This window comes from Crocodylus siamensis, chromosome 8 (genome assembly GCF_052110815.1).
Source record: "Crocodylus siamensis isolate JL-2025a chromosome 8, ASM5211081v1, whole genome shotgun sequence".
Taxonomy (NCBI): Eukaryota; Metazoa; Chordata; order Crocodylia; family Crocodylidae; genus Crocodylus; species Crocodylus siamensis.
In genome coordinates, this window is record NC_143402.1 from 4,913,013 (window position 1) to 4,929,047 (window position 16,035).

The 16,035-nt window shown below is 48.0% G+C and overlaps 2 protein-coding genes across 8 annotated transcripts in view; both read right to left on the reverse strand.

Moving 5' to 3' along the window:
- The window catches only part of MCF2 (MCF.2 cell line derived transforming sequence), an 86,402-nt gene extending 84,234 nt beyond the window's left edge, over positions 1 to 2,168 (reverse strand). Inside the window, exon 1 of the mRNA XM_090059948.1 lies at positions 2,024 to 2,168. Coding sequence (XP_089916074.1) covers positions 2,024 to 2,111 — 88 coding nt within the window. The 5' untranslated portion in view covers positions 2,112 to 2,168. The remainder of the gene's footprint in view (positions 1 to 2,023) is intronic.
- A 5,671-nt stretch (positions 2,169 to 7,839) lies between these two features.
- The window catches only part of ATP11C (ATPase phospholipid transporting 11C (ATP11C blood group)), a 98,820-nt gene continuing 90,624 nt past the window's right edge, over positions 7,840 to 16,035 (reverse strand). For 4 of the 7 annotated variants that reach the window (XM_090059277.1, XM_090059275.1, XM_090059274.1 and 1 more), the window contains one exon: positions 7,840 to 12,480. In XM_090059277.1, coding sequence (XP_089915403.1) covers positions 12,343 to 12,480 — 138 coding nt within the window. In that variant the 3' untranslated portion in view covers positions 7,840 to 12,342. Of the gene's footprint in view, positions 12,481 to 14,714; positions 14,811 to 16,035 lie in introns of all 7 variants that reach the window. The other 3 variants (XM_090059280.1, XM_090059278.1, XM_090059279.1) reach the window with 2 other exon arrangements.

The window sequence follows — 16,035 nt, forward strand, 5'->3', positions numbered from 1 at the left end:
TTGCCATCAGTGCTGTTTACTTTTCATCCACAAAGGAATCCCAGAGACTAAAGCCAACGGTTTAACGTGCCTCCGTGGAGGCTCACGATCTGCAACCGCAGCCCATTTGCGGCCTTGGGCTTTTGCACTGAAACGGTGCGGGTTTGGTCCCCTCCGCCGGGGGGGAGTATGCTTGTTTTGGGGTCAGAGCAGCTTATTTTGCTTGCGTTCAAATCTACGGCGTCCAGTCAGAGTAACTCAGGGTTCACACAGAAACGAGAGTGCGGAAACTACCTCCCGTCCCCATTTAAAAACTGGGTTAAAACCCTCACTTAAGTGCACGGCCGCACGGAGGCCAACCCAACGGCTCGACCCTACTAAAGCTCCCTCCGATGTAAAGAGAAATTGTAATCATTTGCAAATGATTATCTCCAAAGAGGACATCTCCCAAAACCAAGCTTTTAATAATGCTTGTTTTGCAGATACCTGGGGAAAGCTCTTTTACCTGGGCCTGAAAACAATTTACCCCATCTCTCCGTCAGCCAGGGGGTTCACGCTATCTCATTAACCCACAACACTGTCCTAATAACTAATATAATTGCTGTCAGAGATAATTGTTGTTGATGGACTGGTGGGTTACTGGAGCGGAGGCTGAGGAAAGCTACTAATTCATTGCCAAGGGGTATATCTAATTGATGCTTAGGTGAGAGCCATATTATCACCCAAGCTGGGATCCCTGAACGGGTGACAGAGACTGGCAGAGCTCCACCCAAGAAGAAAGCTAACGGGACTTTGATGGACCGATGGCGCATCTACACGTTCATTAATGCACATTAAATCAGCACCTCCCTTGTGAGGTACTAGAAACAGGTGCACTAGCCTATTTTAACGGGCACTGGCCAAACAGCATGCTGGTTTGTTTGTTTTTGTGATGCTTTAATGCACATTAACATAGGCTAATACGCCTTAAAGTGCATGTTTATACGCACTAATATGCCTTAAAGTGCGTATCTGTACGCACTAATATGTCTTGAAGCGCATGTCTGTATGTGCTAATACACCTTACTGTATGCATGAATATGCCTTAACGCTCATGTCTGTATGCACTCATATGCCTTACTACGTGCACTCACGTGCCTTAAAGCTCATGTCTATATGCCCTTGTACGCCTTACTACATGCACTTGTATGCTTTAAAGTGCATGTCTATATGCACTCGTATGCCTTAAAGCTCATGCCTACATGCACTCGTACGCCTTAAAGCTCATGTCTATATGCACTCGTATGCCTCAAAGCTCATGTCTATATGCACTTATATGCCTTACTACATGCGCTCGTACGCCTTAAAGCTCATGCCTACATGCACTCGTACGCCTTAAAGCTCATGTCTATATGCACTTATATGCCTTACTACATGCACTTGTATGCCTTAAAGCTCATGTCTATACGCACTCATACGCCTTACTACATGCACTCGTACGCCTTAAAGCTCATGCCTACATGCACTCGTACGCCTTAAAGCTCATGCCTACATGCACTCATATGCCTTACTACATGCACTCGTACGCCTTAAAGCTCATGTCTATATGCACTCGTATGCCTCAAAGCTCATGTCTATATGCACTTATATGCCTTACTACATGCACTTGTATGCCTTAAAGCTCATGTCTATACGCACTCATACGCCTTACTACATGCACTCGTACGCCTTAAAGCTCATGCCTACATGCACTCGTACGCCTTAAAGCTCATGCCTACATGCACTCATATGCCTTACTACATGCACTCGTACGCCTTAAAGCTCATGCCTACATGCACTCGTACGCCTTAAAGCTCATGCCTACATGCACTTATATGCCTTACTACATGCACTCGTACGCCTTAAAGCTCGTGCCTACATGCCCTCGTCCGCCCTGCAGCCCGTGTCTCCAGGCACCCCTGAAGACCAGGCAGGCGGCGCACGCAGCATGCCGGCGGGCGCCCCTTCCGCGGGCGCGGGGCGCGGGGCGCGGGGCGCGGGGCGGCGCGGGGCGCGGGGCACTCACGGGCGGCGCTGGCCTCCAGGCGGGCGGCGGCTCGCAGCAGGCGGTAGTAGCGCTCCATCTCCCCCTCCGAGATGCGGGCCGGCGCCATCCCGCCCGCGCCGGCACAGCCGCGGGGCGGGGCGGGCGGCGCGGGCGCGTGTGTGCACGCTCGTCGAGTGCGGCCCGGCCCCGCGCGCGCCCGTGCACGCGCGCACCTCGGGTGCCGCACCAGCTTGTGCGCGAGCGTGGCAGAAGCTGGGCGGGGGGGGGAGGGGGGGCAGCGGAAGCTTTGTTGCAAGCGTGTGAGTGTGGCAAAACCCGGGGGGGGGGGGGGGGCTGTGTAGCACAAGCTTGGATGTGAGGGTGTGCGTACAGCAAAAGCATCGGGGTGCGTGTGTGTGTGTAGCACAAGCTTCCGCATAAGTGTGAGCGTGTGTGTCTAACACAAGCCGTGTGTGTAACACAAGCTTCTGTGTGCACGTGTGAGTATGTAACACAAGCGGTGTGTGTGTGAGTGTGTATGTAACACAAGTGTGGAGGTGTAGCACAAGCTTCGGGGGGGGGTGAGTGTGTATGTAACACAAGCTTTGGTGTGTGTGTAGCACAAGCGTCTGTGTATGTGCGAGTGTGCGTGTGCCTGAGCCCCAGCTCCCCTTCCCAGCTGCTGGGCAGCCCCCGCAGGCAGCGCCAGGGCCAGGGCCGGGGCCGCGGGGCGGGGCAGCGTCGGCGCAGTCCGGTTTCGCGGCTCCCGGGGCAGCCCGAGCCCAGCGGCGGGCTGTCGCACGAGGGGGCGCGGGTGGTTGTGGGGGAGAGGCTCGCTGGATGTCAAGCGAGGGGAAAAGCTGCTCTGTTGGGTCTCCCCCACGGGCCTCCGCCTGTCCGGGGAGACAGTCTGGGTTTCGAAGCTGCCAGAGCCATTTGTTTTCCTGCCGTGGCGCGGGGGCTGTCGGCGGACGAGGAGCTGCAGCGTGGCCACAGCCTCCAGCCATCGCACGCGGCCACGCGCTGGCTGGCAATGGGGGGGCGGAAATCAGCCTGCTGCGTCTTAAACCAGGCGCTGGGAGTCCCAGCACGGCCGCTTGAAACTCTTTGCGCCGGGCTTGGTTAACTGCTGGGGCGTGAAAGTCCCAGATCAAGTGTCTCAGCCTTTTGTGGCCTACGAGCACGTGGGGGCATCCGAATCCCAAGGTCTCCGGGCTCGGGCCTGCACCTCGGATGCCTGCCGATGGATTTGGGAGGATCTGAAGTCCGGGGGGAGAGCCTGGCACGGAGGGTGCTCGCCAGCCGTAGCACCATACGCGAGGTGTAAAATGATTTGAGTTCTGCCTGCTGAGTCGATATGGTTTTTGGAACCAGTGACTCAATCCATACGATTTGGACCCGATTTGAATGCAAAATATGTTAACAAATAAATACATCAAGTCCACGTGAAAGCCCCTGGGCCAGCACCTGGTGGATTGAGAGAGTCATTTTGTGCAGAGCTGAGAGCAGATTCTGGCCCCTTTGCACGCTGTTCAAATTCAGAGCAGCTTCGATGTCAGAGGACACGACACCTGTGTGATCCCTCTCATGCTTGTGCTTGGGAAACAGCACCTTGCAATGAAGTTAAAATCCTGCGCTCATTTTTTATGCAGAAGCAACTCTCTGTGTTACTTGCTGGCAGGTTCCCCGAGAGCTTTATGCAACCATGCCGGAGCCGCGGCTGCCCCGGGTCGGGGTTCGAGCCCAGAAACAGGGTTGATCCAGCCGGCGGTTGTCGGCGGCCAACTCTCTGCCAGCTTTTTCCTACCCGCCCTTGCAGTCAGGAAACCAGCAGGGGCCAGAGCACGTGCATCTCTTTCTGAAACACCTTCTTAATTAGGTTGCTGTAAAATAAAAGCAAGCAACTTCTTGCTGGCTTTTTTGCTTCCATCGAGGGACCGCTCTTCCTTTAAGCAGACGCCGCCGTTAGGGTGCAAAGTCTAGCAAGGGTAGTAGTGAGAAGGGCATGAGTTTCCCATGTATAGTACCTTTTGTAGCACATTAGTGGGTTTTTCCAGGGAAACCTCCTCGTGAATTTGGTATTGTACTCCAACCAGCAGGCTCTTCTTTTTGCTCCTAATGCAGCAGCCTCCTAACGTGCCTGTCTTTTCTTTTTGGTTGTGCACAGGTATCGCCACCGTGGCCACGAAGCACGCGCACGTCCACCTCTTCCTCGAGCATCCTCCTTCAGATCTCCCTATTACCTGTTTTGAAAGTAGAGCTATTTTTCAGTCCCTCCAGGGCATGTCCAGCATGCTGGTGAAGCAGTGAATTTGCAGGGGAGACGGAGTCTGCGTTGATCATATCTGAGGCTGTACCGGGGAAGCGGCTGTAGCAGAAGCCACTTATCACGTCCTGCTAGCTTAAGAGACAGCACTGCTGACACTGGGTCTGCTAAAAAAAGGGATCAAGCCAGGATGTAGGAACTGAGAAGTCAGAAGGAAAGGCCTATTTAGGAGCTCTTGCTCCTCACAAATTAAGCCACATCATCGCAACCCCCTGCGGGACTTCAGAATATGCCAGAGAGGAACAGGGCTCCTTGCAGAGCTACACTTCTTCTTCTCCTAAAATAACGTCCACAGTAATGCTCACAGAGAGCATTGCTCGTGACCTTCAGGCCGCAGCCGGTGGGGGAACGTCCTACCATTACTTTAAGCTTCGATTCTTCCCACTCCTGGGAAGCAAAACGCTCAGCTCTGAAAAGCTAATGGGGTTGGGACCGGTGCCATGATGTGCTTTAAAAAAGAGATCCCTCAGAAATCCCGGTTCAGTTCAATTCGTTTTAAACAAATTGGTCGTGTAGATGCCCGGGCCATGATAACCCCTTGGGAGACTGATCTGAGCGGCAGCATCCGGCGCTGCCTCCGGCACCTGCGTGTTTCGCTGGACTACGGAGAAAAGTAGCACGTTTCCAAGCTGCGCGTGCCTGGGGCGTGCTCCTGCCGTGCCTGCGTTCCTGCAGCACCGTGTGACGGTGCAGAAAAACCAGGAATCAGAGGGGGGCTTTCACGTGGACTGCTCCAGCCCTCGTTCTCCATCTGCCGAAACGGCCCTGTCAAAGGGGTCTCTTGCATCTTGGTGGGTGCCTACCCATGAGCTCAAGCTCAGCGAAGCTGGGGCAGATTTTTGAAGTCCTTTACACTTTCTCCCCTTAGAGCAGCACCCTGCAAACATCTGCCAAGCTGCCTCCTTCGCATTCCTCCTTAGCTGTGAGACTTACAGAAAATCTTGTCTGGGATTAGGCTGCTGGTGTCCCGAGACCACCTTCTTCCAGGCTGACCTGTTTCTTTGCATGCCCTTCAGCTGTCTCTTGATCTACACTTGCACTGGAAGCGTTTCGGGGCAGGGGCCACAGTGTTTTCTTTGGCCTAAGCGGGGGGTCTTGATGCATTGCTACAGCCGCGTGGCTACACCAAATGAAAGCACCCATTGGGCCAGTTACCTGGCAACTCAACTTGCAGCACTTCTGATGCATGCAACTACCCATCTGAGCCTTTGACCACGCTGGGGGGACTGTGGCGTGCTCGTCCCGTACATGGAAAACAAGAGGCTTTAGACAGGCAACTCTGAGCAACGCAGGGAGCTGAGCTCCAGATGGGTCAGGGCAGCAGGCACCCCCCGCCTGCCTTTAGTCTGCAGCTGGCAGGTTCACATAGCTCAGGAACTCAGTTGCCATCGCTTTATCCCTCCTTTGCCCCTGCCCCTTGCTTCTGTGCAATGCATTTTAGGACGATTGTCCTCCAGGTGACTGCGAGTAGGTGGGAGTCTGGGTGAAGGGGCGAAGAGGGGAGGGAAGGGACTGCACGGACGGGAGGAGTCATTTAAATCCCGGGACTCCCTTGCAAATACTCCTCCTCTGCCTGCCAGCCACAGAAAGCAGCTGTGCAGTCTTCCCTGCCCAGGGCCCAATCACATCCTATTAAGCGATGCTGGAAACTGGAAAAACAAGTCGAGTTCAATTTAAATTTGGAAGCAAAGCAGAGTTGGAGAGAGAGGCTCATTGCTGGGGTAAAGGACCTGACATCAAACAGCTTAGGCCAGGGATGAATTTGGCTCCTCTGCACCAGGATTTCAACGAAAGGGCCTCAAACACCCTGGATACGAGAACTGCCAGTCTACGCTTGGTGGGAGCACTGCCGGGTTTTTGGTGAAATGGGTTAGCTTCCACGAGAACTTGCAAACCAAGCGAGCCAGGTGATACTGGGATCCATACAGAGGGGAGCTTGTTGCCTTTGGAAAGGCTGGGCACTACACCCAACAGATGGGAAGAGATGGATAGGACCTCCAAAGGCAGGGGTGAAGGACTGCTAGTCCCCTCTTACGTTAACACACGATTGCTCTTATAAAAGCCATTCTTCGAAGGGGGGAAACAAGGCAACTGCAGTTGGTAAGGACTTCTTTCCTTGCACGGTGTGCTTACTGGCCGAGAACCAGCTTTATGCACAGCAAGCCTGCAATCAGACATTCCCCCGAGCAGCCTGCCTAGCCGGCCACTATAGCAAGACGGAGACGCACACGAGCGGGTCGTGCGGGGCTGCTTGTGCTACGTATGCGCAGGTAGCGACAGCCGAAAGACGGGCCCTGCGGGAACAACGCCTCTGTTGGCTCTCAGGTGGGAAAGGGAGCTTTGACATTGCATGGACCTGACCTTCAAAGTCCCCGTTTTAAAAAGTCATAACATCAGGGGAAGTGCCATTACTTCTCCATCCCATTCAGAAGCGTTAAACAGACATTTGAAATGCCACAGTGAGCGGTTTGAGCTTTTATGAAATATCTGGCAATTCACATTAGCCCCACTTCGCATTCATTCCTCCCACTCCCTTCCTGTCACTCTGTATAGGCATTTTTGAGATAAAAAAGCTTTTGCAATTGTTCAGATCATTTCAACTATCGCTGAACACTACAAAACCAAGATTCTCAACGGGAGGATCTGGTTTCCAATACTGTGCGCTTCCTCTTAAAGGTTATATTTTGTTTTAAATAGCTCAGCCATCTGCCCTGCAGTGGTTCATGGGAGCGCAATAAATTAAAGAAGCCAAAATGAAATCTCTCAAATAGGATGTTAACACTTCTCTTTCTTTTGCTTTTTGCAAACGTGGTAGATTTGAAACAGAAATGGGTCTTGAAAAAAAAATACAAACGGCATGTGGTTTACTCCACCAATAACGGCACCCGATTTTATTAGCGGAAAAATCGAACCCAGTGTTCTTCCATCCAGCACCTTGGAGATTGGGCTACGCCATTTTTGCTGAGGTTTTTTGAAGCCAATGGAGAGCTTGCTCGACCCACAATTCGTTTCAGCTATTCATTACACAAGGAACCAGGTATGCACTATTTGAATAGGTTTAGATGGGTCTGTCGACATGCTGAATTTGCACACTGGGGCCAACTTCCCTCCCCCTTAATGTCCGGGATGGGGGATTCAAGACAACCCCCTAATACTTAGATTCTAGACCTAGAAAACTGTTAAATTTGGAAGTTTCCCATATATAAAATCTAATTATGGGGAGGGGGGCACGTCTCATACACAGGGTCATCTTGTGTTCAAGTAAATATGGTATTTATAAACAGGCAGCAGAATTACTGCTGTTTGATGGATGTAGCAAGCTAGAGGTTGCCATACTCTTCCTGTGTGCTCAATTCTGCTTGATAAAGGTGGTTTAAGTGGAGCATTGAATATCTCTGTAAAACCAATCCAGTGCCTACTGAAGACCACAGGAGGCCTCCTGGTATCTACCTCCTGTGCTTCTAAGCCCTGTGCATGTTACTGCAAAAGTGGCTTAAGAGCAAGCAAAAAGACAGACTGGGCAAAAGCATTAATCAGAACAACATACCAAAGTTTATTGATTACTCCAAACAAAAATTTCCGTAATGAAAAAAGGGCAAGTTGCATTCAGAAAAGGTAACATTCACATTCATTTTCTGTTATATAAAGCAACGTAAATGTATAAAATTGCATTTAAGTGAAAAAATGTAAGGTTGCAGTCCCAGGGTTGGTTGGGTTGTTTTTTTTTTGCCAGAAGCTGAAAAACGTTTCTTCTCGTCACCTGTGTATAATTTACATCCTTTTTATATACTACATGTTGTTTAAAAAAATTCCATAGCCGAGACGTGGGATGGATGTTGCAATATAGTCGTTATATTTTCCACCAGGAAGTGGGTATGCAAATTTTCCTCTTATTTTTTTTAATGTCATTTTGGATCATTTATAATAACATCCTCGTACAATGAAGATTAGTTTGCAAAACAGAAGTGACTGTATCAGATTTGCCACTATTACTTGAAACAAGTACAGAGGGGTTAATTACTCCTCTTACCTTTCAGCATCACCAATCAGTGATTTAATTGCCAAAATGAACTATTATTAGACACACTAACCAGTTTCCTTCAGGTTCTTCTACCTGGGAACATGTACTGACCTTTTTGCTCGTTAGTGAAAAGTACCATAACAATACAGCTTGGAGTACTTTACATGAACAGCAATCAAAGCATTAATGTGCCCCTATCCAGTTATTGCCATTCTCCATCTTGCCCTGCTAGCTACCATCTGGCAGCACTGGAGACCCAACTCTTTAATTCCAGATCTGGCCCTCCTATTTCCTCTTACACCACCTTGCGCCTGGAGCACAAGGATTTGACCGTTGCTATTTTGCAAAATCTGCACTTGGTGTAAGTCAGCGCGGTTCTGTTGATAACATTAAGTTAGCTGAGGTCAGCCCAGGAAAACCTGCTTTTTGAACAGTTTAATGACAATCTATGTTTATGCATCTCAGACCTGTCCTGGGTTTGGGTATATGGCTATAATGAACTGTTTATACTGATACTGAGAAATGAGAGGCTTATTCTTCTAAAATGCAAGCTGAATACTGCCTATGTGAGTGCCACCCTTTACCAGGATGGACCCCCACAACACTATAGCCCCTCCAGCCTTCCCCCCAACATCTCTACAGTATAAAATCTGAGCTTCTTCCTGCTGCTCCCACTAAAGTCAAAGGCAAAACCCTGAGTTGCATGGGTGCAGAATGGGACCCTCCACACAGGAGATGACATGAAGCAAACCGCGAAGGTGGGTATCGGGGCCAGACGTGAGGACCTCCAGCGTGGAATGGTTTCGAATTGCTGGAATGATGCGTGTCACTGTCCCTGTTTTAAAAGGTTATGTAAACGGAGAAACAGAACTGTGCATTTAAGCAGAGAGGCTGGAGTTGCCCTCTAGACCCCATCTTCAGCAGACTAGTGGGATAGGTTGGCAGGCATGAGGCTACTCATAAATGTCAACCATGTTGAGCAAGATCGGACAGCTGAGTTCCAGTGCCTTGAGAAGAGCCAAAGGACACTGGCTTTTCTCCAAGGGAAATGCAATCCTTGTCTTGATGCAGCGAGGACCAGAGCCACTGACGCGTGACAGGTAACAAAACAGCCCCACGGCCCTCCCAGTCTTTGCAAGATTGGCGAGGCTGCCCCATATCCCAATCCCTTAGCGCTGTCCGCATCTCATGCAGGTTGCAGAGATCTCTTGCATGCAGTTCCTATTCCCTTCCCTCCGCCGCTCCATATTCAGCAATTTAAGGCTTTGTGCGACAGCTTACATGTGCATCACGATTTGTTTGCAATGAGTGCGCGACAGTGGATCCCAATCTAGTTTAGTCCACACCAGCCATCAAGGCTTCCCAGGCAGCCAGACAGAATCCAAGGGACTGAAATGACGTTCAGCATTTAGGATTAAAATTATCAGGCATAAATCTCACTCCCCCTGGTTTCTCCCAAGTGTCTGCCATTTTGTTCCAGCTTTAGAGCTTCTAAACTTGCAGAAGAGAGGTATGCAAGACATGGGGATAGTTTTCCCCAACACTGTTTGCCATTATTTGCTAAAATGTCACGGCGATGGGAAGTTCGCTGTAAAATGGAGACTGAAAGCAATATTTCTGAGGGTGTCAAACTGCAATCACGGTGTGATACAAGAGTTTCTACTGCTTTGGAAAAGGGGGCTCATCTTTTCTATACATGGAATTAATTGTGGCCAGGGGCACAGTGGCAGAGCAGTGAAGGCATCTTGTTACGGCCCTGGAGGCATGAGTGGAAGCCCTACTCCAGGCTCATGCCAAAGCTGGCCTGGGTGTAAGTGGGTACCTGGTCATTCAGGTTGGGAAGTCAAAGTTAACCAGACATAATGCTGGCCCCCTTACTCTTGTGTGCTGTTAGCTAAGACTTTAGTGTGCTTTAACTACAATAGCCTAACAGGTTGTTAGGCTCAGACGGACCTTCATCCAATTAACTATGCATCCAATTCTTCCACCCAATTGTACCATGTTATTAAATGCATTTCTTTTCTTTTAGAAGTGATTTAGGAGGCTGGCGTGGGACACGAACGAGAAGTTAATGATGTACAGAAATGATTACATCCCCATTGTGTTGTATGGGTCAGAGACTTCGGTTTTAACAAAGATAGATGTCAGCTGGTTGCAAACTGCAACACTGAGTTTTAAAGGCAACCACTGGGAAGCTAGGAAGAGATTGAGCAAGAGATAACTGTAGCAGCTGTAGGATGTGAGCTGAAAGATGCAGGTATAGAAAGAGGAAGATGAACTGAACATGCAGAAAGGATGCATGAAATTGTGGAATGAGACAGGGTAGCAATGAGACGGGGTACAGAAGGCAAGCACCCAGAGGGGAGATCACATAACTTATGAGAAGAGGAGGTATGGAAGGACTCAGCTGCAAGAGGTGGGTCCTGGAGGAAACTATAATGGAAACCTGAAAAAAAGATGGATGGAGTCAGCAGCCTGCCAAACCACCCACTCCACAACTGATCACAACGCCGACAGCACGTTCTCATGCTTTACGGTCTGTGTGGGCCCTTCCAGACACAGGCACACCTGGATCAGACACAGTGAAGGGGAAGTCAGCCGGGGAAGATTAGTGGTAAAAATTCAACAAGCAATTGCGCTTCTTGTGAGATGCAATACACATGCGCCAAGGACTTTTTGCGACAAAAGGTACCGCTTTTCCTGCGTCCCAACCACCATGGAGCTGAGTGTCCACCATTGCACCCTCATGCTCTGCATGTACAGTATTTTGAACCGAAATCACCACTCCCCGCAACTTGCTAAAGGCAGATTTAAGAAGAACCTCTTAGTTTTTGAATGTGGTAACATGTAGCCGCCTACAACTAGATGTATTGATTCCTGTATTTTTAAATTGGCCTGGTCTTTTTGTCAGTGCAAATAGCTGAGGATGCTGTTATTAACAGGCACAAACACCCTCATCAGGACATCCAAGCACCTCACTATGGCTGGCAACCAGGTCCTTAAAAAGTGTTTAAACAACTGCACCAGCATGCATGCGAACACATTAAGGAGACCCAGCTGGGGATGAGTATTTGGCACAACATGACTTTTGACTATGATTTTTTTTCTCTGACCAGAGAGGCACTCTCAAACAGAAGGATGCTGTTTATTTCCAGGACATAAAAGGGGAAAATGCTCATTATTTTTCCTTTAACCCCTTTCAAAAACAAAAAACCCCCCCAAAAAAACAATTGTAACATGGAAAAAAAAAATTCTCACCACATAAGAACTCTTCAAATATTTCATTAGCTCCTTGGATTTCTGGATAAAAACACTTAACTTTTTAAAAGGAACGTGGAACAACTAGTCTACCCCTGAGGTCACTGAATGTTTCACACCAGCAGTAACTAAGTCTTCCGTGTTTCATGTCGTCCTGCCGTGTTCATTAGAAAGCTCAGTGCTTCTAAGGATCGCATCCTGTCTCCAGATGCTGGTACGCAGCCCCCCCATCACAAGGCAATGGGGGTTGTTAGGGAGGACAGCATGTAGCTCCCAGGCAGAGTCCAATCCAACTTCTAGACAAGGCAACAGGAACTTTCTTCCATTCCCTTCCACGGAGTTGGACCAGCCCTTAATTAAGTTTCGAAGGCTGCGTACTTCTTTGGTCAGGCAAAAGGATAAGACTTTAGCAGCGGTTCACTGCTGTTGGAACAAATCGCTGTGGCTGTAACAGATAAGTCTCCATCCAGATGCAGGGTGGGGGGGGGAATGCCGCGTCCACCTCTCTCTGTCTCTCTCAAGTTTGGGTTATTCAACTCGCCTGCAATATGACTTGCCATTCAGACAGGCTTTTTGTTTCCCGTGCTTTTTCTGATTTCTAGATCTGGGGGAGGAAATAGCCAAAAGAAATGGGTTCTGTGGCCTTGGCTACTGCTGTGTCAGCATGGCTGCTTACAGCATGTGTGTCATCTTAGGGAGCATCGTTAGTTCACAGACGCATGGCTTGTCCTACAGCACGCCCATGTGCTGGGTTTAGTATTGCTGCATTTGCAGTATCCTGAGAGGACCTCTTTCTGTCAAATTAATAACCTCTTCTGGTTTCCATTTAAAGATGCAACCATTCTCCATATGTTTGTAGGACAGTAACATAGGCGGATCAAAGGGAGCATTCTGTGAAACAAAAAGGAAAAAGGCACATTTACTTTAACCGTTACACTTCCAAAAGCAAAAGGGCTCTTTTTGTTATTTTAGGAGAATCATGTATTAGGATTTGCTACGAGAATAAAAGGAATGATTAGACCACGATAAAAATGCCAAATTGTATTTTATAACAAGGAGTATGACGAATGAATCTGCATGGCTTTCAGCTCAGCGATATCATGCGCCAGGCTGTTTTGAGAAGTGATAACATCTTATTTGATTATGGGCAAGAGAAACGGTACAAAGTCTCACAATTAGCAGACACCACAAGAAGGCAAGAAGAAATTAGGCCAGTTTTCTGCCTGCATTTGTTACTGCTGTCTTATGCAGTCCTGCGTGCGTGGCGGTTCCAGGTGAAGGAGGTCAGTATGGGGCAAAAAACCTTGCTTGCCAATGTATATACAACCTGGGAAATGGAAAATTTGGGAAACCATATGTCATTCTTTCCAGATGGGGGAAAAAAAAAAATCACAATGGAGCTGTTGCTGCCTGAGATCACTGCATTATGGGACCCTTCTGCAGACAGATCTGAGTGACTAGGTAGCTGAATCAGAGTCTCCTGGGATCTGAATCTGTGGTTTCAAGGACCTGTGAGATTATTAATGCTATGCTTAGTGCAAACCCTGAGGCAAACAGGATGCTGAGGCCACCAAGCCACTGCTGGAGAGATGGGCATCTAGTAGTGGGGCAGGAAAACCCCAACTTGATGCACGCTATCCCTGCTTCTGTGCACCTGCGCTGAACCTGGGGGGGGTGGGGGGGGTGGAAAGCATATTTTTCAAGTATTCATGGAAGAATTTCACGGGGAATTTCTGGAGCAGAAATGGACCCTTTTTCTCAAGGGAGGCACAAGAGCACAGCAGTTTTCTGGACCAGCTGGCAACAAGGCTCAATAAGCTCCTGGGCCCAGAGCTGATGCAGGGAGATCCTGCCTAGACAAGGTGAGTCTTGGTTGCACTAAAGGACAAAAAAAACAAAAAAAGGCTGCAACAGAGCAAAATAAATCATTCTGTTAGAAAACAACAGCGTACAGCACCATCTAATGTTTAGCAGGCTGTAAAACAATCGGGGAGTGAAATGGCACGTGATGTGCTTATGTGAAGTGATGCTCAGGCCTTGGTTGGATTAGGGCATTGTCTAAAACCCTCAGCTTCCAGCAGGCCGATGGACCTACAGAGAAGCATCCTCTGTTCATGAGGAGGAACCTCCCACGTTGAAACACAGGTCCTAGCTGATGCTGAAAACTGCAGTCCTTGCTTTGCTGCAAAATTCAGTGCAAAGGAACTGTGGGATCCATATGTGGGATCAATATGTGAGACTATGTAAACCCAGAGATGCACACTGGTGGGGTGGGGACGACTGGGCTTTCTATCTGGCACTAACCTGGCTAAATGCCTTCCCTCCTTAGCAAATTCAGGCATTCAAGACATGAAATGCTGAGAACAAGGCTGCAGTTCCACGTGCCCAGCACTGCAGAGCCAGGTAATATTTTGCCCAAAAGGTTGAGGTGTGCATTCAATTTGGCATTTTTATCTCCTTCTAAGAACTACAATGTTTTGGCTGGTTAATGAGTGTGTTTTAGAAAATCAAACGTGGTCTAAGATATTGTGTGTGCACATATATGCACACACAGACACGGACAAATGTACCATGCATTATATGGATAATACATATACCGCATGTTTAGTTTCAGTTTGAGTCGCATGAATTGGCACTTATTTAATTCTGACAGAAGAGCATGCATTAATAACGCCCCCAGAAATAAAAAAAACCCCTTCATTACCACCTTGATGCAATCCTGGTATACTTTTAATAATTGGGATCTGAGCACTTCAATACAAAGACAGTAGTTTTAGCCTTTTACGATCACTGCCGGCATGATACCCTGATAATATTTTCAGTCTCAGCTTAATATTTCCCCCAAAATAAACGTGTATTAATAAGTGCCACCTCTACTGTATAGTCCCATTTTGCTATAGCTGAATGTTTTCGCTTTCTGGAATCCCCCCAGCTCAGAGGTCCTGATAAAGGTCTTATAACGTCTCCCAAATTAAAATGTATGCCAAGCATTGCATCTTTATACTTTGCAGACAGGTGCCCCACACCAGCTGTTAAGAAGATGATAAGAACCATATTTTAATTGATTGGCGGGGAGGGGAGTTTGGTTAATCTGAACCTTTAAAGCCACCCTAAGGCCAGGGTACCTGTTACAATACATTAGACTCATCTGAGAACGTTCTTAAAAGAAGAGGTCTGACAGAAGGTCGGAGCGACAATGAATCAGATGCCTTCCTACTGTTCTGTAATAGTGAGGCAAAAATACTTAAAGAAGGTGAGAAACTAAGATCCTCAGTGGTGTAATAATAAACTACTTATATCATTCTTTTAAGGTAACTTCCCGCATGAAAAGACACGTTATAAATGCCAGGATTGAGCTGACCATTTTTTTTTTTTTTTTGGAGGAGCACCACTAGTTTCAGGCAGTGTCAATACATCAAATTAGGGGTTCTCAGCAACTCTGAAATTCATCCCACTTGTTCAAGAGGCCCATTTTAGGCACCCAAATTTGACGAGAGGAAGAATCCACCATCCCCTGCTCCTGTAGACACTGAGAAATGCTGAAAGCACGTGGCCAGCACAGCTAGGTGACAGTGGGACCACTAGGGTTTGCATAAAATGTTCATGCTGGAGTTTCAGGAGTAAACCATACCGTTCCCATGGTGAGCAGTTGCAATTGAGAAGTGTAATTAGTGCAATGATTTCTGACAGTGATTTCTGCTGTAGAGATAAATAGCAAATGTTCTTTAATGTGATATTACCCTATTTTGTTTTATTAGGGAGTAAAGTGTATGCAAGAAGCCACTGCTAACCTCTGGGTTTAACAAGTTTGAGATGCATTATTTGCTACAAAAATCAAATGAAGTTGCTTGTTGTTTCCATGGGTCAGAGAAATCTTTACTTAATGCACTAACTAACAGACCAGAAGAGGGGAAGACTGGGCTATCTAAAGAAACTCAGATTTTTACCAAGGGTGCAAGTTTTTGGAGCTACATTGATTTCCACAGAGCTACACAACTTACCGTATGTTAGCTTAGAGTCTGGTCTAAGAGGCAGACTGCAGTTCCCCGAGGTTGGATCTCGTCTTAGCACCAGTATGCGGCTGGATATTTAAATAATGGCAAGCCCCTCAGGTCACTACTAAAACGGAACTAGCTGGACTTAATTTGATTTGTGGCGTGTATGGGATAATTTGGATAAGGATGATGCTGCCTCAGGCAAGGGGTTGGAATAGGTGACCTCTTGAGGTCCCTTCCAGCCCTACTTCTCTCTGATTCTCTAGTTAAATGTTTGACCAGCAGAGCTGCAAAACCAAAACAGATGAAGGGGGTGACAAAATACACTTAAATAAAAAAAAAAATTGTTAAAAAAAGTAAAGCATTTGCTGCATCAGCAGATCAAAATATACAAATGATCAGCCATTATGCCTTAGGAAAAGGAAATGAAAGCAGGAGAGGCAACATGTAC